Source organism: Capsicum annuum, chromosome 4 (assembly GCF_002878395.1).
Source record: "Capsicum annuum cultivar UCD-10X-F1 chromosome 4, UCD10Xv1.1, whole genome shotgun sequence".
NCBI lineage: Eukaryota > Viridiplantae > Streptophyta > Magnoliopsida > Solanales > Solanaceae > Capsicum > Capsicum annuum.
The window spans coordinates 221,991,523-222,014,445 of NC_061114.1; the positions used below are offsets into that span (position 1 = coordinate 221,991,523).

Here is a 22,923-nt window from a genome sequence, read left to right on the forward strand (position 1 = left end):
AACCTGTGGATCAAAGCAGATTAATATAGCCATAACGTGCCTCTTTTGAAAAGTGGCAATGGTTCACTTTAGAGGTGTGCCTTTTCTGTAAATTCATGTCTGTTCATCCAAACACTGTGTCTTTCAGAACAGACATACCATTTCACGTGAAACAATGTGTCATTTCGTTGAAGGGTTGCATCCCTTTTGAAACAACACTTCGTTTCTGCATGGCATTTCAAAACAATGCAACAGTTCAAAAAACAGTGCATCAGTTCACTGCATGCACGTATAAATGGAGTATCAAACACTGTTTCAGACTGAATTTCTTTAATTTTGTCAAATAAACTTTGTCCAAAAAGATAGATCTCATTGATCGATCATTTGACAAATTCAAATCTAAATCCGAAGCCGAGCCGAGCCGAGCGAGCGACGACTACGGCGCGAGACATCTCTTATTTCTTGTCTCACTTAGCATGTGGAAATGTGTTTCACAATATAAACACTTTAAAGCTTCTTTCTCCCACCAAAGTTGGAGAATTTTAGTAAGCTTTCCTATTTTGAGCACACTTTTCATTTTGGTGTAAACTCAGTTTTCTCTTCCACTTAATTCCCTTCATTTTCCATTCAAAAAATACACATAGAACCCAACAGATAAATTATCGGATTTTTAAGTTTTATATCAATCTACTTTTTAAGTTTTCAAAGATGGTTACCTGGAAATATTGTTCAAGTAATTTGATAATGTGAATATGTTTTACACTATCACAGTGTAGACGACAATTTTACACCTTGAGAGACGACAATTTTACACCTTGAGTGAAAAAAAGGGTGTGTTTGGTATATATGAAGGTAGTTGTTTAGTTCCTAAAAGTATTTTTTTTAGAAAATAATTGATTTTTTTATTTATTGTCTGATATTTATTAATAAGTAAAAAATAATTACCTTACAACATTTAGACGTAATCTAAAAAATCAGAATCAGAATCACAAGGATAAGGAAAAAGAGAGGAGATAATGAAACTTGAATATTTTCTCATGTATAGAAATTGTTATTCAAAATATTTTGACTAATCGAATATTAAAATTAAAATCCCAAAAAATATTTCCCTCCATACTAGACTCACCCAAAGAAATAAAATTACTTACTAATGTGAATATAACCAGTAGAGATTTGATATGATGTTTTTTTATAAATTAAGCACAGTTGACCTTTGCTCCTCTTCCTAGAACTACCTGCCTTATCCTAATGTTAGTTCACAATATAGCGCTTTGCCTCGCATTCTTTGTTTTGACACATCACATACGCTACCATCCAAATTTTTTGCTTTCAACATGTATCTAACCCAAAATTGTCACTTTTAATTTAGAATCAAGACCATATGACTATTTTCGAAAAATATTAAATTTATTGTATTTTTCAAAAATGATATACTCTACAAATTTGTCACTTCATTAATTACTTTTTAAGTGATGGCCAAGTCAATATGGATAGCTAAGGAGTACATATCTTGAGAGCTGTACATTAACGTTGATAGCTAATTTACTCTAAAATCAACATCTCCTCAAGTCTTTCTTTGTTGTGGTAAATTCAAACATTTATTAGTAACTCTCACCTAACCTATGTGTTTTGGTCTTACTCTGAAACTGAATGGCAGGTGACTTTTCATCTTATATATATTTGTATTTTCTCTTTTCTTTTTCGTGTGACGAAATACAGACTCGATCAACAATAGTGTCATTGTGTTTGTGGCATTCAACACTACAAAATGTCATAGCAAGTTCTGATGAAAACTTAATAATTACGGTTTGATGTCACCAAAGTAAATATTTAAGTTTCCAAATTAAAACTAACCTTTATCAAGTAAAGGGATATTAGATATATACCGACTTTTTCAGGTCGATGACTTTAATAAGTGAGAAAATAAATTGCTGACTGAATTTTTGGTCTAATACGAGAACTTCTACCAAGTGCTAGAGTCAAATGCAGAAAATACAAAGGGGCAGTTTCAAAATAACTCATCATGATACTAGCTAGTTGTTTGCTATATTTGTCCCAGCATCACACTACCTATAATGGTTAGAGTTTTCAAATTAACTTGTTCACATATCATATAAGGAACACAAGAGAGAAATATATGACCTAGCTTAGTTGTTGAAGTTTGAACTGTCGAGGGTCAAAATTGCCACTTATTTAAATGGGAGAATTGATTTTGTATGTCACTTACAATTTTTTAAAAGTTTTATGCTTTTCTTATTAAACAAATCTTTATTTTTACACATAAGTTATCTTCATTTTTAGAGATCTAAATAAAAAAAAATTCTATTAAATTTGTAAGTGCGGAGATATTTCATTTCCTCCCTTATACACTGCCTTGTTAGAATTCTTAAACAGCGTACCAACATTGGTCAAATAAAGCTCAAGTTGAAAAAGAAAAGATTAGTACTGATTTAGTATTAAGCTGGCTGAGTTTAATTTTTGTCCACTGTGTTGACGAATATTAGCTTTGACTTTGACATTCCAAACACTGCAAAATAGTTAAAACGAGTAAAGGATCGTAGTAATAAAACTTTGCAAATTAAAATTGTGTTGAAGATTTTATGTATCACTAATAGTGTAACATATAAGCAGGATCTTAGTTGTTCAGTTAGTTAGTTGGTTATCCTAACTTTCACCTTGTCGGTGAGAATTCGATTCTCTATCTTAATTTCCTCCCCAGTTTTCACCCCTCCCCCTAACAATTGCAAAAAAAAAGGTGGAAAAAACATTTGGGAGTAGTTCTATATAATTCACATCTGTTTTCTTTTTCCTTTTTGTTTTAATCAACCTATGCTTTCACCTCCTATAGCGATGAAAAAAATTAGCATGTATTAGCAACATCTAATAAAATGGCAGCGTATTATAATTTTAAATTATATTAATAATATAAAAATTTTAGTAGGCCTTATTAAGATTTGGAAAAAGAGATTAACACACGGGCTAATGTATCGAAATTTTACACCTCCATTTTGCTTAAAGAGCCAATTACAATTTTTCTATAACAAGTATACATTGGTAACTTGTAAAAATGACGATTAGTAGCTTATAAAAGTAAATAAATAAATAAATCTAATAATGTAAAAATTTGTATCATAATATGCATTACGTATTTAGTTAACTCCAGGGTGGAAGAAGTGGAAAGAATAAAACGGCAAAAGATAGTACTTTTTTTTTTCAATTTTTTCAGAAAAGATATATAGTACTCCATGGCTGTAAGAAGTTGGTGTAAGTTGCTCAAATATTTTATTTGGCCACTCACTCAACCCCCTTTACCAGAGTCAACAAATTCTCATTAATTTTAGGATAATGAGCTCTATTTTAGGGAAACTGACAATTTTGAATATGACGACACAATTGCTAAGTGTTTAATTTGTTGAACTAATCAACTTGGTGAACAGGAAATTCAAATTATAGGGGAAACTAAAAATTGCACTAATCGTCATATTTTAGATCAATTAATCACCAGCGGACCAATTAATATACTTCCTAAATTATGACCAAATTTGCTACGACACGCTTCAACTTTACGGGGTCCTATTACCTTCTTGAACTAAATTTTATCGTATTTTTTTCGTCCTCTGTACCGGATATGACACCTTTTGTCAACCTTTTTAGCTGAAGTGACACCTTTGACGTGTGCCCTATTTTATGCAATAATGCCACGTTATCACAAAAGGGTGATAAAAATACGCTAAAATTGAGTTCAGGAAGGATAATAAGATCTCTGTGGAGTTGGAGTGTGTCGTAACAACTTTGGTTAGTTTGATAGAGTACCGGATGCTTATCTCATTAATATAGGTTACAATAATGTCATTTCAATGGTGAAGTAAGACTCCCATAACTACCCTAATTCAAAAATTTAGACATACTAGAGAGACAAAACAGTAGATTTTTCAAAAACTTTGTGAGTTCACGAAAATCCTTGGATTGTATTTTTATTTCTTATAATGATTTACACATCCCTTTTTTAGACCATCAGTTAAGTTGTCATGTCTCTAGTTTAAAAAGTTGTGTAAATACAGTCAAATTAACCTTCGGGACAACGTTACATTAGACTAGATCAAGTCTAATGTTTGTTGATATATTATATTGTTCAGTCTAACAAACAAAATATATATTAGATTCTCATCGTCTAAAACTTTGTTACAAAATTTTAGATCGTGATATAATGCTTTCTCATATAATTTTCAATTTGCTTAAACAGAATCTTTAGATTTTGATCTAAAAGATTCATATGTGGTAAGAAAAAGAGAAGAAAAAAAAAGAAGAGCGGGGTAATTTACTAAACAACTAGCCTGAAAAAAGACGACTGGAGAAAAATTCTGCAACAACTCATTCCCGAAAGAGGATTCATACCCGACCATTCCTTATTCAGTGATGGGCTAAGGATATCTCAACCCAAAGAATAGGTTAGAACTATTGAAACATGATACACTTATTCTGAAAGGACGTATTTTTTGCTCTAAGTTCGTTGCATTGGATTAGACTAGTTGGTTTGGCAGGAAAATAATGTCATAAAAAAGACACTCCACTTTTGGAAAGAGAAAAGTCAATTATAAATCCCTATGTCTTGAATAGTTGTATTATGTTTAACATAAATAAAACGATAGACAGAAGAGACAGAATTAATCTGTCTTTACGAAAATATGATCAAATTGGTGATTTGGTGTTAAAACTTTTCCATCCAACCATGCAGTTATTCATGTTAATAACATGTAGCTATAGGTACCTACCCCAACTCGTGAGCCCTCACTTCCTAAGATACATATCCCTATTCCCCCCCCCCCCCCCTTGCAGTGCATGACAGCATGAGGGTGACTAATTGGGTTGCTTATCTTAAAATAATACCATGGTGGCCATTTAATTATAATTTTTTCAAGTTTATTATGCATCACATGATAACTCTAACAAATTCCTCCACAGCCAACTGGGATATTTGTAAAATATTTCTATATTCCCTCACTGTTCTTTTGTGAGCTTCGAAGTATATTATATTATATTTATTTAATTCAGAGTTTCACCAAAGAAATCACTGTATCGAATCTGCTATTGTATTATACGAATAATATATACTATCAACTATTCATTCCAAGTTCGAACCATCACGGAACGAGAATGTTAATATTCATTCTTTAAACCTATTGGATTTTAAATCATGTTAATTAATTTCTCATAGAATGACAATCGCTTTGATTAATCGTTTTTAATAATCTTGATTATTAAATATCCAATGTGAGATGATATAGAGGCGTTTGGACAATATTTGGTTCAAATTTGAAGAAAAGAAAAAGTACTTGAAGTTGAAATTATAAAAGAGTACACAATATTTCACTTGAAATGATATATATATATATATATAGGTGAGGATTGTGAGTTGAAATTATTATATTTCATTATTTAAAGTACCCTTTCATTCAATATTTCACTTGTATTTTCATAAACTAAAATTTAGTACTCCTTCCGTTTTAAAATAAGCGTCACCTTAGCAAAATATTTTTGTTCCAAAATAAGTGTCACAAAATATTAATATGTTTTTGCAACTATATCCTTATACTCCACCTTCTTAATAGACGTAATTTTTGCTAATGTAACACTTATTTTCGGACCAACGAAGTATTTCATAGGATTATATTAAATTGTGGCAACTGTTGTGGTCACAGACCAGACACCGGATATCCAGCTGGGGCTTATAGGTTGTCGTAGTGTAGACCGAGTTGGCGTAATATGTGCTTAACTTCCAATTTATTAGGACACATGACAAGATCTCTCATATTTTTTGCTGGTATAACCACTGCAATTTTGCTAATTACCTGCCAAAATTCAATGACTTAACATATAGTTAAAAGACCATAATCCTTTTGGATTGCAAGCTAAAACTCTTTAATAAGTTAGTTTCCTTATAATACATATTAATCCATATTCAAGTCATTTAGGGACAATTAAAGGATAAAGCGCTTCATAATAGAGATTTTACTATTTCAAAAGCTCAAATTAACTTTAGATATCACTTAGAATGAATCCCCAACCCCAATAGAAAGTTAATATTGAATGTGCTACAATTTGTTATGCCAAGTAGGTAACAATCTAAACAAAAATAAGGAGGATAATAGATAGTTCAAAAAGAATAATAATATACTTAAATTCTTCTATTTTGTTTGAGACAATTCCGACAAATCTGCATGGAAGTCAAAGTGCCTCATCACACGACCTAGTTGGTGAATATTGTAATTCACCCTATAACACACACACATGACTTCTCTTCTTATATAACATCATGTTACAATAAGTACTTTCAACATTTCAAGAAGAACAGCAAAGACAAAACACAGAAAAAACTCTCAAGTAAATCATGAAGCAAAATTTTATAATCCTAGTATTTCTCATCGTCCTAATTGTATCCTCCCATCAATTAGTTCAAGTCCAAGGTTCGAGGAAACTTAAAGAACACCATAATCATCATGTTCATTTTCCGCCACGAAAGGTTAATGCTGATTATCAAGAACAACAAAGCTTCAACCCCAGCAACTCAAAATGGTTAGCTCATTATCAGAACAAATCAATTTCTTCGTCGTCACTTGATAATGCCATGACAAATCAAGCATATTCTGGCCCTAGTCAGAGAGGAAGTGGACATTAGAAAATTTTAATTAATATAATTCCTTTGATTAACCGTGTATTTTAGAATCTTAACAAATGGATTATTCCTCGAGCTTTTGGAATGAGCACAAGATTGCAAAGCCCTTTTTATTTACACTACATCTCTTCTCGTTTATTAAGTAAATTTGATTTCCAAATCGATGGTTCTTTTTGCAATTTGATTATATTATTCATTAACATTCTACATGTATTGCAATTTTCTAGTAAAAAACGTGTCCATGGTAATTAAACCATAGAATGTTGTTTTTTTTGGTGTCCGCAGGAGAGTGACCTACAAGTCACCATTTTAATCGCGGAATACAAGATAGAATTTTGAGATTCTTAAACTGTATAGCGGCCACCTTGAAGATCAACTGATAGATCGTATACGCATACAATATACATAAATTATACATATATGATTATTTTTAGCCGACCAGTCAAATTTGTATAATTGCTTAGACTGGTAAGTGGTTCCAATCAGAAAATCATTAACTATTTTAAAGAAATTGATGCTTTGTGCAAAATTTTATTTCTAGAGCTAGACTAGATAGTTTGCATAAACAATGTTCTTCACATAATTGACAGGGAGTAAACAATTCAGCTGGACTAGTTATTTGGACTGTTAGTAATTTTTAGCCAAGTTACTGATTGGGCTTGAATGGGAACTAATGGAGCAATCCAGAGTTTATAATTAGGTCCATCTCAAGCCCATAATAGGGGTGGCCCAAGAAATGAGAATCTTTCTACTGTGTCACAATTCACAATTTGCAGATAAAGTTAACATAAAATGATTGGGGAATAGACAAAACATACAAAGTGTTAATTAAGGTGTCATTTTCTGAGGTGATTTCCTAAGATATTGTTCATCGTGTTTAAGCAACACTACTATCTAATTGAGTTGATTCTATCTTTTTAAGCAGTAATATTATTATGTTTTTTTTTTGAAGTTTAAATAATAGACGTGTTTCGTATGAGAGCAAAATATTTTTCATGAAAATTTTTTTTCTAAGGTTTTTTTTACTGATTTTTTAGTCGTATACTAGCTAAAAAAAATTTATTTGTAGGTGGAAATGAGACAATGGACTTAAAATTTTATGCTCTTATGAAATTTTCTAATTTTCAATAGGAAAGTAGTTTTCTTCTCTCTTACTGAACTTATTTTCCAATTTATTAGGGATGTGCAAAAAATGAACCGATCGATAAATCGAACCGATAAAAATGTTATAGGTTTATTGTTATTGGATTATTGGGTTAACGATTTTTTAATGGTTTTATAAAAAAAATATTGGGTTATTGGTTCGGTTTAGTTTTTCTTATTGGGTTATTGGGTAAACCGATTACACAATAAGAATATATATATCTATATATATTTACATGACTTATTATATGCTCCCTCTGTCCCGTTTTATGTGCCATCATTTTCTTTTTAATCCGTCCCAAAAAGACTGTCATGTTTTCTTATTTAGTAAATATTTAAAAACATAATTACACTTTTACCCTTATTGGGCTCACTTAATAGAAAAAAAAAATAGTAACACATTTTTTGATAAAGGACAGTTTGGTAAATATTATCAAGTCTTCTTTTATTTCTTAAACTCTGTGTCCGGTCAAATGGCGACACATAAAATGAGACGGAGGAAGTATTTCTCTTTAATCTCTACAAATTAACAAACCTATTATTTCAATTATATAAACTCTTAATTTTTCCTAACAACATTTAATTCAAACTTGAAAATTCTTGTAAATTAAAATAAATTATGTAGAATTTTTGTTTGCAACTAAGATTTAATTTTTTTCATGTTAGTTACTATTTTTTTATTTTATGAGTATTTTCTCATCGGTTAAATAAAAAATCGATCCATTAAAAATTAAAAATTAATAAAAAATATCTTATTAAAATTATTAATTTAACATATTTAGAAACTGAAAACTAATAAATTAAACCAATAATATGTAAAATCCAATATAGAATAGACTACCAACCACTCTATATTCGTATTCAAGTGTGAAAAGAGGAAAGAATGGACTAAAAAACTCTGCCCATTAGTCATTGCTATTTAATCAGACAAATGAGCTTCCCTTTATAAAAAGACAAGGACCAAGCTTGGGACACAACACCAATCACATGGACAAACTTGTCATTTTCTACTCCCCCAACCATAACCCAAATTCATTACAAATTTCGGACATTTTTACTTCTCTACTTTTATATTGATACACGAAAAATAGTAACTCCTTCGTCCTGTTTTATATCGCTACTTGATCGGACATAAAATTTAATAAATAAGTAATAATTTTATAAAATTATCTTTTTAAAAATTATTTTAGTATTTACTTTTTAATTATTTTTCTTATCAAGTGGAATCTAGTAAGAATAAAATGGAAATAATATCATTAAATAATTACTAAATAAAGAAAGATGATATTCTTTTTTAGGTGAATCAAAAAAATAAAAAAAAGTGACTTACTTTTCTTTTTAGTCTGTTTTAAAAAAAATAATCTTTTTTTTTTTTAACAATTTTTAATTTTAACTTTCTAAATGACATGATTAAGACCATAAGATTGAAGAACATTTTAATACATTTGACATATCTTTAATTTGAAATTACAAAATTTAAAAATCTTCTTTATTTTCTTAAATTTTATGACAAATTAAATTAGATTTTTTTTTTGTTGAAACGAATGAAGTAGAAAAATAAAATTGATAAAAATAGATAGATTATTTATTAATTTTATAAATTAAACAAGTATCAATGGTCAAGTAAAAATGTGGATACTTTTCTTTTGTCGTCTTTCATAATCATCACTAGCATGTGCTCCCCTTTAATCCACCATTAATCCCCGTACCCCTACGCCTACGCCCACTACCCTACCACCCCCTATTCGAGAGAATAAAAAGACTTTCTATATCCTGTGTTTATTTCACAATTCAGATCTACTAATGAAGCGGCAATTCGACGCCGGAGATACCCATTTCGCCGGCGGCGATGAGTTGAAGAAGATGAAGAAGCAGATTGTAGAACTAGGAGAAGAGAAGAAGTTGCCGATGAAGCGGCAATTCGACGGCAAAAACGGCGACGTGAAGAAGAAGATGAAGCAAGTCATAGATTCGTCAGTAGAAGAAAAGGCTAAGGCAAAGGGAAAATCAGATGATGCAGAAGTGGAAGCGGAAGCGGAAGCGGTGTTGTTAGATGAGAATCTGTTATACGAAGTACTCAAACACGTAGACGGGCGCACGTTAGCAACAGCAGCGTGCGTTAGCAAGCAATGGAACCAAACGGCGTTAGATGAACGTCTTTGGGAACTCATCTGCACAAAACACAACCGTAATCAACAGCAACAGCTCCGCGCCGTCGTCTTAGCTCTCGGCGGTTTTCGCCGTCTCTACTCTCTCTACCTCTGGCCACTCTCAAAGCCTTCGCCGTTACCGTCAACTCCGTCGTCTTCCGCCTGGCCATGCCTTCCACCGCCGCCGGCAAATCGGCCGTTGAAATACGCAGCTCCGAATACTAGATGGGGAAAAGACGAAGTTAACCTCTCGCTATCACTGCTATCAATTCGGTATTATGAGAAGATGAATTTCAAATCTAATAAATCAACTTAATTGATTACAATTCAATTTCCATATTTGACATTATATCATTATCCTAAATTTTCAGCTTAATTATGGTTTGTGCTTTTTCACTGTATTGAATCATTTATGCTTTAGATCTACTATATGTTTTATGTAACATAATTCATATGTATGCTTTTGATTTTCCAAGCTGTTAATGTATAGTGAGGCCTGATTAGTTCAAGTTAATTAACATTAATCTTAATTGTGAGGATTAGTACTATGAAATATTGTGGACAGCTACAAACAGATAAGAACAAAGAGTTGGCCACATTTTTTGGCAGCAATAATGTCTTTTGGAAAAAGATCGGGAAAATGACGAAAAAATTGGGGTGTCACGGTCGAGATGATGTATGTGTTGGCTCTTGGCTCTTGGAATGTTTATTTTGCTAGAGTAAATATTTTTTTAATCATAAGTTGCAAATTATAAAAAGAAAATAAATCATAAATTATAAGTCCTATCCTTCTCATATTAGAGCTTGTTTGGATTGTCTCATATTAGTATTTGGTAGGATAAAATTATTTTTAATTCAGAAAAAAAAAGAAGAAGTTAAGACTGTTTTTACTTCCTTCCCTTCATCTCAATTTATGTGACATAATTTAACTGGGCGAAACTTTTTTATTTTACTAATAATATATTCTTATTAGAGTCATTTAGTGCTACTTTTTTGCTTGATTTTTCTTGTTAAATGGGATTCAATGAGAATAAAATAAAAATTATGTCGTTAAATAATTGTCAAATAAGAAAATATAATATTTTTTTTAAATGGATTAAAAAAAAAAGTATATCACATAAATTAAGATGGAAGGAGTATTTAATTTTTGACCTTTTAACTCATAAATTATAAGTTCATCCAAATAAGTTTTTTTTCCTTCGTTTTAATTTATTTGTGTTGCTTATATTTTAAGTTTGTTTAAAAAATATTATTCTTTTTTAGTTGGCAATTTTTTGATTTTTAATTTCATGTGACACGTTTGTCTCTATAAAGTTAAAGACATTAATATGATGAGAAAATACCTTTTAAAATGTTTGATAAACATTTATAGAATTTCACTTACAAGCTAAATATGAACGAAAAAGTATTTATGGCGTGTTAGTTTGGAATTTGGATTTTTGGAATATAGGAATCATTTGACACTTTGCCGGCATAAAGAAAAAATCAGAATATTTCATCTTGTTATCCTATTTGAAAGTCGGTGAATAAAGTTTGTCCCTTTTATATAAAATAAAATGAGTGCAAATATTGATACTATTTAGTTGTAGATTATATATTCTCATCTCATGCGTTTCCTCCTGCAAACAATAACGTTGTTGTACAAATTTGGGGAGTTATTAGTCGAGATTTGAAAACTTTGATAAAGTGATTTTTTTCTATTACATTTTTTTTTAAAATACTTTTGTAAGTATCTATTAAGATTTTCCTATTACATTTTTTTTACTCCGGATTTCTTATAAATTGAATAGGAAACATTGAAGTTAAATCTAATTTTGCCCTTTTTAGGAAAAAAAACAAAAAAGTCCCGCCCAACCTAACCCCTCTATAGAATGCAAGTGAGGTGGAATTCCTTAAGATAGGTTAGTGGAAAATCATGACAACTTCAAAGAAAAACATTTGTTGATGAAGTTTGGTGTGGAATCAATACAACATTTATTAAAGAAAACAAACTAGTACAACCATAATAAATCTATGAACAGTTGAATAACACTATCAAGATTTATCCGATAGAATTTGTGAATAATTAAATAACATATGCAAGTTTTGTTTATTCGGCAGAACTTCTGAATAATTTGTACAAACATGCGTTTGGTCATAAATAGCTTCAAATAATATCCTTTTGGTCATAAATGTTATCCCTGTTTACACATTTGAATTTTAACTAATATTACTACTTCAACTAAAATATTGTACTCATGCATATTGATTAATATTGTACTCTACCGAAGTTCAGTATGTTATCTTTCAAGTTTCAAATACTTATTTTTTAAAACATTTCAACCAAATATTCTAGACAAATAACAGATTTTCAGTCACGTACTTTTAACTTTTACCTATTACCAATAAGTCTGCGTTCAAATACAGTTTCGAACTTTGCAAAATTTTCTTGGACTTCATTTATAAACAACCCTGTTTCTCTGGATCAAATCAAATGTTGTCCAAGGGCCTACAAATGAGCGTGCTCACCAAGGCCCAATTAGCATTTCTTAGGCAATCTTCCGTTGTCTTTGATTGGTTTTAAAAACATAAATATACACCTTAACTTATCATATTTACACAAAATTTTCACTCTTACAAAATAATTACAATTTTTTCAACTAATTATGTATGTTTTTTAGATTTATTGGAGAGCTAATTATGTATCTCGACAGACCCAAAAGTAAGAAAAAATGTATCGGGAGCTAATTACGTATCTTTACAAGGAAAAATGGATCCTTGTTGGATGTATTATGTATCTCAACAGATCTAAAATAGAAAAAAATATATCGAAAGCTAATTATGTATCTTTACAAAGGAAAAAATGTATCTTCGTTGGATGTATTGGGAGCTAAGTATATAGTTTGACAAACCCGAAATAAGAATTTTCTCTAATTATGCAAAATGTTGAAATTTTTTGTAATTAAGCTTCAAACTGTTGAAATTTATGTTGTTTGACCCTTTGTTTAAGAAAAAAAAAATGGGATTTTTTTTTCCAGAGACAATGTGATTATCAAAAACACTTTAGATAGTAGAGAAACCATCGAGGAGTATTTTACTTTTACAATCAAAGGTACGATTTATAAATTGCAAAAACAAATTCATATTTTTAAGCTACATTTTCGGAATTTTACAAAAGACAATTTACTATTTTTTGCACAAAGTTAGGTCTTAATCAAAAAATTATTAAGCTCCACCCCGGCTAGTGGTTAATGTTTATAGTTTTGCCCCTGTGCACAAAACATGTCGGAAAACAAGGAGTAAAATGTAAGTATTTGACAATTCCTAGAATTCACTAAGACTTTTCTGAGGTTGGAAAATCAAACTTGGTTTCTGATTGATCATCACGTGTGTAAGTTGAACAATATTTGCCACTTCATCACATCACTTTTTCACTAAAACGAATCCTATATTTTGAATACGAAGACAGTTACCGAATTAGTTGTGTGACTTTTCTATACCTGCCTTGTTGTACAAGAACTCGCTTTGTGGGACTATACTGAGTCTGTTATTATTGTTGTTGTTTAATTCAAACGAGTCACAACAGGCTAAACAACCAGTTATAATTCAATCGAACAACTTTTATCATTTATCAAGGTTTTATTTTCACTATTCCTTTTCTTATAATCTATTTAATAATGAAATTAAATTTATTTTTCTTTATTATGACTATATCTAACATATACTATATATTATAAAAAAAATATATTTCAGTGAAATTCCTGAGCCAGTTAATAAACGAGTCATGTTAGAGTTGTGATCCAAATTTTGTTGATCCGGCCCTGAAAGTTTCATGGTGCGATCCATGTTTGTGATTTTTCATGGAGTCTGTGGTGGTATGGACCTGTATGTATCTTAGAATTTATTTGTACGCATGTATTATATAAGTGCATTTAGTGGATCGTTTTGGAGGTAACAAAAATTACGTCACTGAGACTACGTCTCCAAACTTGTACTCCTCTCCTTCATAGTGAATTTCCTCTGCCTTTGTCCATGATTTTTCCCGCAAGGGTTTCTACGTAAATCTGTGTGTTCTTCTTTTGCTTGTGGTTTGCTTAATACTGTCCGATTCATAACAAGTCGTGAGCAAGTTAATAAACGAGTTAATAAATAACTGTCAACTGAGCTAATTAATAGCTAGAATTAATAAACGAGTCGTATATTCATAGTTTATGTTTATCGATCACCTGTAAAAAAAAGGTAAAAGATAATAAGATGCCATTAAAGAACCTAGCGAGCTATTCATATTACTTGTATGTTAATGTTTATATGCATATATTGTGTTAAGTAATTTGTCACAGTTAGTTATTTTAATGGAGTGAGAATATAATATATATATATATATATATATATATATATATATATATATATATATATATATATATATATATATAAACCATGATTAGCATAGTTACATATATTTTTTTTTTTTGGGTATTCCATCCGGTGTTCGGTGCCCGCATTGGAGTCCTGACTAATTCGGATAGCGCGTTGCAGGGCCCATTAAAGTGGCAGCGCTCCCAACAGAGTTTTCTCCGTACTCAGGGTCGAAACCTCAACCTCTGGTTAAGGGTGTAGCAACCGCATTCAGTGCACCACAACTCATGTTGGTATACTTACATATATTCATACAAACGACATGTATTCATTGATTGGTATAAGCACTATTTACAAAAAAAAATAAAAAAAAAGAAAAATTACAGTGCCGATTAATTTACCTAGGAGGATTTAGTGGGGAGGTCAATAAGAGTTAACAATAAACAAAATGCCCAATTCCTATGTTAACAAATTGAAAGACTGCGTTGCATATTTGCATGCATGTTCGTGGTTGACGTCGGCTATTACGCACGCAGGAAAAAGATAGCTAGAAAAAATGTCCACTAGTTTTTATTTTTTCCCTAAATGCGAATTCAACGTTAATTAACAACTGATTATGACTAACAAGAATCAAAGTTGGAACAAAGAGTGCTATAGTCCAACAGTTACATTTCCCAGAAATTACTTGATCAAATGCAAATGTACTACTATAAATATAGAGCAAGGATGTACCACATTTTCTCACACACCTACACAAATATAAGCAATACTTACAAGTAAATCAGATTATTATCTTCAGATTTTAGTAAACTTTCATAAAAATGCCAAGGGTTGTCAACCTTTTAGCAGTGTTGATCGCAATTAATCTCTTATTTGACTCTTCACTTTTCATTAACAGCGAAGCTCGTCCTCTAAATGTTGTTAATGTTGATTCATTATATTTTGAGGCAATAAAGACAGGAGGGCCGAGTTCGAGGGGCGAAGGACACAAATATGTAGATGCTTCAACTCTCGGAGGAGTAAAAAATTCTGGACCTAGTCCTGGCATGAACCATTAGTTCCTCAAATAGCTGCCAAATCTAAGCTGTTATTAGTATTAATTTTGATGATTATTGATTTATTTTCTTAATTCATTATTTGTAACATTTTTTTTTAATTTCTTTCCTTATTTTTTTCGTTTTGAATTAGTTGTAATGCGTTACGAGAGTTTGTAAAATACGTACGTTTAATGGATTTTGGATTTTCATGAATAAAGTGGACATATAAAACTCTGTCTTGTACAAGTTTTTGGTAAAGCATAACTTAGTCAATATATTAGTGACATTTAGTGTATATATAAATATTAGTCAATTTTCTAAATTATCTATAAATATTAGATTGTCCAATTTCCCCTTTTTATCTATATAGTGTAATCCCTCCCCCCCCCCCCCCCCCCCCTCCCCCCACCTCTTCCCGCCAAGAGGTGTTAATTGAGTCCCCTTTGGACAGGCTCTGCCATTGCGTTCAATAAGCCCCCTCTGTCCTCTACAACTAAGTAATTCCCACGATTTATCTGTTCTACCGAAAATTTGGAACTCTACATATATCATTGTAAAAGTGGATGTTGACAGATAATATAACAAAGCAGATAAATATATTATCCCTTTTCAACTTAAGTTTTTAGATGAAATGATGATACACTTCGATTGATGTACCCATCGAACAATTTACACAGAAATGTAATTACCAAAAAAGAGTTTTCAAACTCGAGAAAAGAACAAAGTGAATAATATCCTGAGGTCAATTTTCCAAAGCAATATACACTCTTAAAAGTTAAATTCGTTCGCTAATCTGTCCAAATGTTAATGTAAAAGAACTAGTTATGTACATAAACTAAACTAGTTATGTACATAAACTAATCATAGGTAATGCTGTGGTTCAATGGATACTTTCAACTAAATTCTAGTAACATTTTTGATACAGAAAATGGATATATATGTGGTTTGTGAAAAGTTATCCAATTAAAATTTTATAGATTTTGATTTTTTGAATTCTTTAATTGCATTGAATTTAATGATAAAAAACTTCTAACTCAATGTATCACACGTTTAAACCAATCATGGATCCGGCCACCTTTACTGGTAAAATTTACTTTCCTTCTACATGATATATATTAATATTTTTTTTTTTTTTTTTATTATTATAGAAATATCCTAGAATATTTATTTTCCTTCTAAATTTACGATATTGTTATAAACAACGAATAAAGAAGAAGAGTAGTAGAGAGAGAAGAGAATAATTGTTATTTCTCTTGAAAGATGATTTATAATGAAGGAAACCCTTCTATTTATAGGAAAACACTACAAAAAAAATGTGTTTTAGCCACGTGCAAAACCGTGGCTATATGGTACAAAAATCGTGGCTAAAAAAGTTAGCCACGGTTGATATGTGCCCAACAGGGACATGGCGAGTAAATTAGCCACGATTTTAACGTCCGTGGTAACATTTCACTAGCCACGATTTTTAGTGCATTTAGCCACGGTCATTTTCATGGGTAATTTGTTGAATTCTTCACCGTGGCAAAAATTCCTAGTTTTTTAAAAATATATTTTTGCATATCTATTAGCCACGGTTATAACCGTGGCAAAAATGTCCAGGTTTTTAAAAGTATTTTTTTGCACATCAATTAGCCAGGGTTTTAACCGTGGCAAAAGTGGCCAGCTCTTTATATATATATATATATATATTGCAATTGTTTCTCTTTTAAATACGCTAATAATCTGATATTCCTGATTAATGATAGACATTCACTTATAAATTGACCATTATACACAAGATTGATATTAATTGAAACATAATTATCAAAGTTATAATATTGTTCAATATATAGTCTCAAAAGATAAGATCCAAACCTTAAATATTCATAAAAGATACCACAAATATTAATGTTAAAAGTTAAAGAAACATCATATCTATCGTTTGTTTCATAAAATACTAAAGGCTAAGAAGATTAATTCAAAGTAGGCAATTAGCTACCAAATTTAGATTGTAAAAATCTATGAAGAATTGCTAAGTGATTCTCATTTCGCACAAGTTTTTCTTTGGTTTCTTCATATCCGGTCAACTTTTCTTTCAAGGTTTCTACCTGTTTCTCAAGGTTTTCAACACGTTGACGAGATATACTGCTTGAGCTACCAAGATTCACATTACTATTTCTAGACATTCTAAAAGCTTTTGAAGGACAAACATTACCACCTAAACCACGCACACGTCCAGAATGTTCAGATCCAAACACTTTTTCAATGGCATCGTTAGGATGAGCTAGTATCTTCAAAGGAACACCATAACTGATAGCAAGTTCCTGATCTTCAGGTAGATGCTCCGATATTTTATCCTACAGTCAAAATATATAAATAAGATATCCTTGTATCAATAAGACTTCTCTGTCATAAATATTCAAGCAATTACAACAATTATAACAACAACAAAAACAACATGAAATGATCAGTGATGTTCAAATGGTTTTGGAGCTGTTAGTGCTAACTAACACAATTAGTAGTTCTTAATCCACTTATAAGCTCTGGGAGGTTTAGATTTGGTAGCACCAGTACATATTGTACTCTTATGGTGTTAGTTAACTTTAATTAATATTTCTTTTAGAAAAATAAGCAAAGCTAATTTTACCTTTAAACTTGTATCCTGGATGGTGATATTCCAACTCATAGAACAACTTTTTTTAATTTCATGTCTTGTACATTTTATTTTGTATTAGAACAACAACATGCCGTTTGACAAATAAAAACACAGAGTAACTTGATCTCTGTAAGTCATTAACTGGTTGAGTTGCCAGATACTCAGTAGTTTAAAATTTCAGTAATATAACTGACCAAATGGAGAATACACAAATCAATATTTATAAAATTATTAAAATAAAGGTTAGATTTAAAACATATGTAATGTCCCAAACAATAGACCAAAAAGAAAATAGGAAGAATGAAACACAAAAGGAAGTGTATTTCATTCACTACTTCACAGAAACTATAAAGACTTCCCAAATTTTAGCCTAACTCTTTAGGGCATTGGATATTAATGAAAAGAATGGAAAATCACAATTAGCATCACACAGCAGCCCTGACTAACTACAGACTAAAGCAGTTAGTTACATAAATAAAGGATAAACCATAGGGTGGTCTACTGGTTTCACTAGTTAGATTGGAACAATAACAATAATAGTATCCATCACTTAAGTGACAAGAAAAACATTCGATTCAAAGAAGCTAGAAGACGGACAATAACACATTGACACCCAGAAATAGCATCAGCAGAAAGGTCCAATCCACAAAGGAAACCAAGTCAAACACCACCAGCTCTAAAACAACAGAAATTAACAAAGAGAACTCGAACAACTCATGAAACAAAAATGCAGTTGGCAGATTTAAAGAGAAGAAATGAAGGCAGAGAACTCCGCAGATTCAGAAGCAAAGAAGATGGACAAGATATGGTTCTTTCTTGGATAAACTTGTACATGAATAAATCAACATCAAAACTGAAATTTGAGTATGGACAAGTTTATGAATCTTACAGCTAAAATCTTCCCTTCTTCATTCACAAAATTGCCATTCTTCTTCAGTAAAGTGGACAAAATAATCTCATTTCGACACACAGGCCTTCCCAATTTTTGTTCCTACCATTAACCAAGTATATGTAAATAAAAAATAAGTAGCATGAAACATATTTTATAAAATAATTTTCAAATAAAATTTAATATTAAGAAACTTACCATCTGACGACCTCTCCTTGCATTGCTTTTGCTACCACCAGCATGCGAAACTTTAAGTTTCTTTCTGTTTTTTGCATTTTGTTCACATTGTTTCTGTAATTCTCAAACATCAATTCAGTTATAAGAAGTAGAAGGGCACAAACACTAAGTTGTACAAATAAAAACTACCTTTATCTTCTCGTCATGATAGTGATGCACAAAAGCAGTCCACTCAACAACAAAATCAACTTCTTTGGGAGTTTTCTCAAGAATCTCTTCTTTACTTTTATTGGGATAGAAGTTGTCATTTCATAACTTATATTTAAAGGACATCCACCTATCGCGTAAAGATTGCATCACCCAATCAACTCCACTGTCATAATCAAACTCAAAATGCTCCTTCAAATATATTTGCAATTCATAAATCAATATATATCAAAAAAATATAAACTAATTGAATGACAATAAAGTTAGATAGTTACCTCAATAAGCTCCCACATTAGTTGTTTTTCTCTTTTGGCATCTTATCCCATCTCACAACTGATATGGGACAAAATACAGACTTTTGAGAAAGTTTGCCTAAAAACCTCACAATCAAGTTTGAATCATTATCACTTCCTTGTCCATCTCCATTGAGTTCCACCATGACTTTTTTATTTTTTTCTAAGTTTCAAACTCGATCTACTTGCATCTTTTGCGTTGTAATTTCTTCGATCGAAGTATCTATTATTTTAACAAGCAATTATCTTTAATAGAAAATAAATACAATAAAAAATAATAAAGAATAAAATGAAATTACTTCTAACCTTTAATTTGGACAAGTAACGACTCCTCTTTCGCTTGTGAGCTACCTTCATTAGAGCTTGAAGAAGAAATTAGATTGTCAACACTAAAAGTAGGAGTTGCCATATTGTCATTCACAACATGATCATCTTGTTGATCCTAATCTTGAAAAGTTATGTTATTATTGTCAGTTTGCCGTCCTCATAGGCTTGCTAATAGTGATTGTGTTGACTTCTTGCATTTCTGCTTCATATTTTTCTAGATTGAGACTTCTCCTGTAAGAATTACTTAAAATCAAATACAAAACTTAGAGACAATAATTTTCAATGGCTAGAGATGTCAGTTCATCCAAAATCACAAAACTCTTTGAATTCAGTAGTGCATAAATGACATGCATCATTGTCTGTACACATTTTCAGATTTAGTAAAGGAGATTTTCATTTAGTGCCATGCCTTTATACTGGGAACATTTCATCGACTCATACCTGGATAAGTTTTGCGGATTTGCTCTTTATTTTGGAGTCGCTGCCTACATTAAGTAGGATTAGAAGAAAAATAAGAACAAGAACCATAACTTAGCTCTAATATGCTACCTTATCAAAAAATAAAATATACATCACATAAAATAGGGATAAAAGAATACTGCAACCATAATAAGTCACTGAAAAGAGGAAAAAATAACATTGTAATCAGAACAAGTGTCTGAAAAGTTAAAGAAAACAATATTGTAACCACAATAAATCACTAAAATGAGGAGAAATTAACAGTACTGTGAACAATAATGCTAGAACAAGTAGCACGCAATAGAAAGGTGAAAACAAAAACTAACAAAACATAAATCTTAGTTATAAGCCTTCAATTTCATAATAGGGGCATTAAACTAGTGTAAATTCCTTCATCCCTATCACTGCCATCATCATCATCATCATCATCATTATCATCATCATCATCATCATCATCTCCATCACCATCACTTTCATAATCACCATGAATAGGTTCATCTTGGTCTTGTCCATCGGCATCATCTCGTACTAATGGTAAGTCTTCAATATTTTCTAAACGTTGCTCACAAAAAGGTATATCCTCCATTAGTGGCTCCTCTAAATTCATAAAGTCCAGATCTCCCATATCATATATGTCCCTCAGCTTCATGTGACAAACAACACATCAATCTTCATCAATCGGATCATCAACATAGTACACCATTCTAGCATCAGTTGCAAGTATAAATGGTTCATCTGTTTCTTTTGCACTAGTGTGTATTAAACGGAAAAAGTTTACACTTGTTATTTAAATTTATCTATCTTGATTTTCTTGTTAAGTGTAGTTTCTAGCCAAATACATTTGAACAGCACAATCTTTAACTTGCCATAATAATTTAACTCAATGATGTCAACCAATTTACCATAATACATATCAGTACTTGATTGTTTGACAGATTCTCTATCATTTGAAAATCTCTTGGTAAGAGCAGACATAACAATACCACTATTTTGTGTTTTTAATCCATACTCCTTTCTCAGAGTACAAAACTTAAATCCATGAACATTATACTCTTTGAATCTCCTTACAACATTATTCGATCCACGTGCAAGCCATTGAATTTCTGGCATAATATTTACACCATCTTGACGTGTAACCTATTATTTAAAATATAATAGGACAATTACATATCCTTTATGAGATATTGAGTTTAAAATGGAATGAAATATTTGAAATCTTACATATTGCTTAAACCAATCATGAAGGTGTTTGTGCACATATTCTTCCACAAGTTTTGAAGAGTTTCTTTTGCCACGATGCATTCCAGTGACCTCAATTTAAACTCCCTGAATGTAATTGTAATTAATAGATTAAGGTATAAAAATATATTAGAATAAAAGATAATAGTATAAAAAACTATTTAACGTACTCTCGAAATGCATCAACTATTTCACAATTAGCTAGCACATATCTATGAGCTTGTATGATTTCCACTGAAGGTATGGGTAGAGTCTTAATGGCCCCAATAGGCTTGCCTATTACAGGAAACAACTTTGACAAGATAGCAGATTCACTAGTGGCATTAATCTCACTATCATCATCATTATGCCTTGATCGATTAAATCTTGTTTCAATTTCACATTCCTCCAAATATCTTGAAAAAAAAGTAAGACACTCCTCCAGAATGTAACCTTCAGCTATACAACCTTCTACTGCGGAATTGTTCTGAATATTAAGATTTCAAATGGCCAAGTACCCTAATATATTAAAATAAACTGTAAGATAAGGAAAAAAAAATAAAATTATCAACTTAATAAGTAAAGAATATACCTTTCTGTTGGATACATTCAATGACCTTGTACAGGACCAGCAAGAGTTGTTTCCTCTCCAATATGAATAACTAGATGAACCATAATAGTGAAAAAGGACGGAGGAAATATCACTTCCATATTACAAAGATTTAATCAAATTCGTTGTTGGAGCTTCTCTATATGCTTAACATCTAAAACCTTGTTTGATACTCCTCTAAAGTAGTTACATAACTCAATCAACACTGAAGTAACTTCTTTAGGAAGAGATCTTCTAAAAGCAATTTTCAAGGGATACTCCATCAAAATGTGAGAATCATGACTCTTTAAATTAGAGATTTTGTGTTTTTTAAGATCAACACATCTAGAAATGTTTGATGCATAGTTATCAGGAAACACCACATTTTTTAAAACTTTTAGGAAGATATCTTTCTTCTCTTTCTTCATGGTAAAACATGATGGAGGAAACTCAGAAGAATTAGGATATGGATGAAGCTTTTCTCTAATTCTCATTTCTTGCAAGTCTTTACAGGCCTGTAAATTGTCTTTTGATTTAATTTTATCACCAAGTGTAGTAAATAATACATTGTCACAAACATTCTTCTCTATGCGCATCGGATCAAGACAATGATGAATAAGTTGATTCTCCCAATATTTCAAATTCCAAAAGATACTTTTTTTCTTCCATTGTTCGGGACCAATCTCACTTATACCATCATCTCGAGGACTCTTTTGACTCCCCTTAATTTGCCTTAACAAGGTTGAACCTGATGGTGGAATAGGCGCAGGTCTATGCTCCTCAAAACCATTAAAGGACTGTTTGTTGTACCT

The 22,923-nt window shown here is 31.1% G+C and overlaps 1 protein-coding gene across 1 annotated transcript; it reads left to right on the forward strand.

Moving 5' to 3' along the window:
* The first annotated feature begins 9,410 nt into the window (after positions 1–9,410).
* On the forward strand, positions 9,411–10,459 carry LOC107867191 (F-box protein GID2). Its single transcript, XM_016713328.2, has one exon. It carries the CDS (start codon positions 9,599–9,601, stop codon positions 10,259–10,261), a length of 663 nt encoding a protein of 220 aa, XP_016568814.1. The 5' UTR covers positions 9,411–9,598; the 3' UTR covers positions 10,262–10,459.
* The last annotated feature ends 12,464 nt before the right edge of the window (positions 10,460–22,923 follow it).

Bases quoted from the DNA above. Each gene is read 5' to 3' on its own strand.
- LOC107867191 (XM_016713328.2), top strand. From the start codon at position 9,599: ATGAAGCGGCAATTCGACGCCGGAGATACCCATTTCGCCGGCGGCGAT.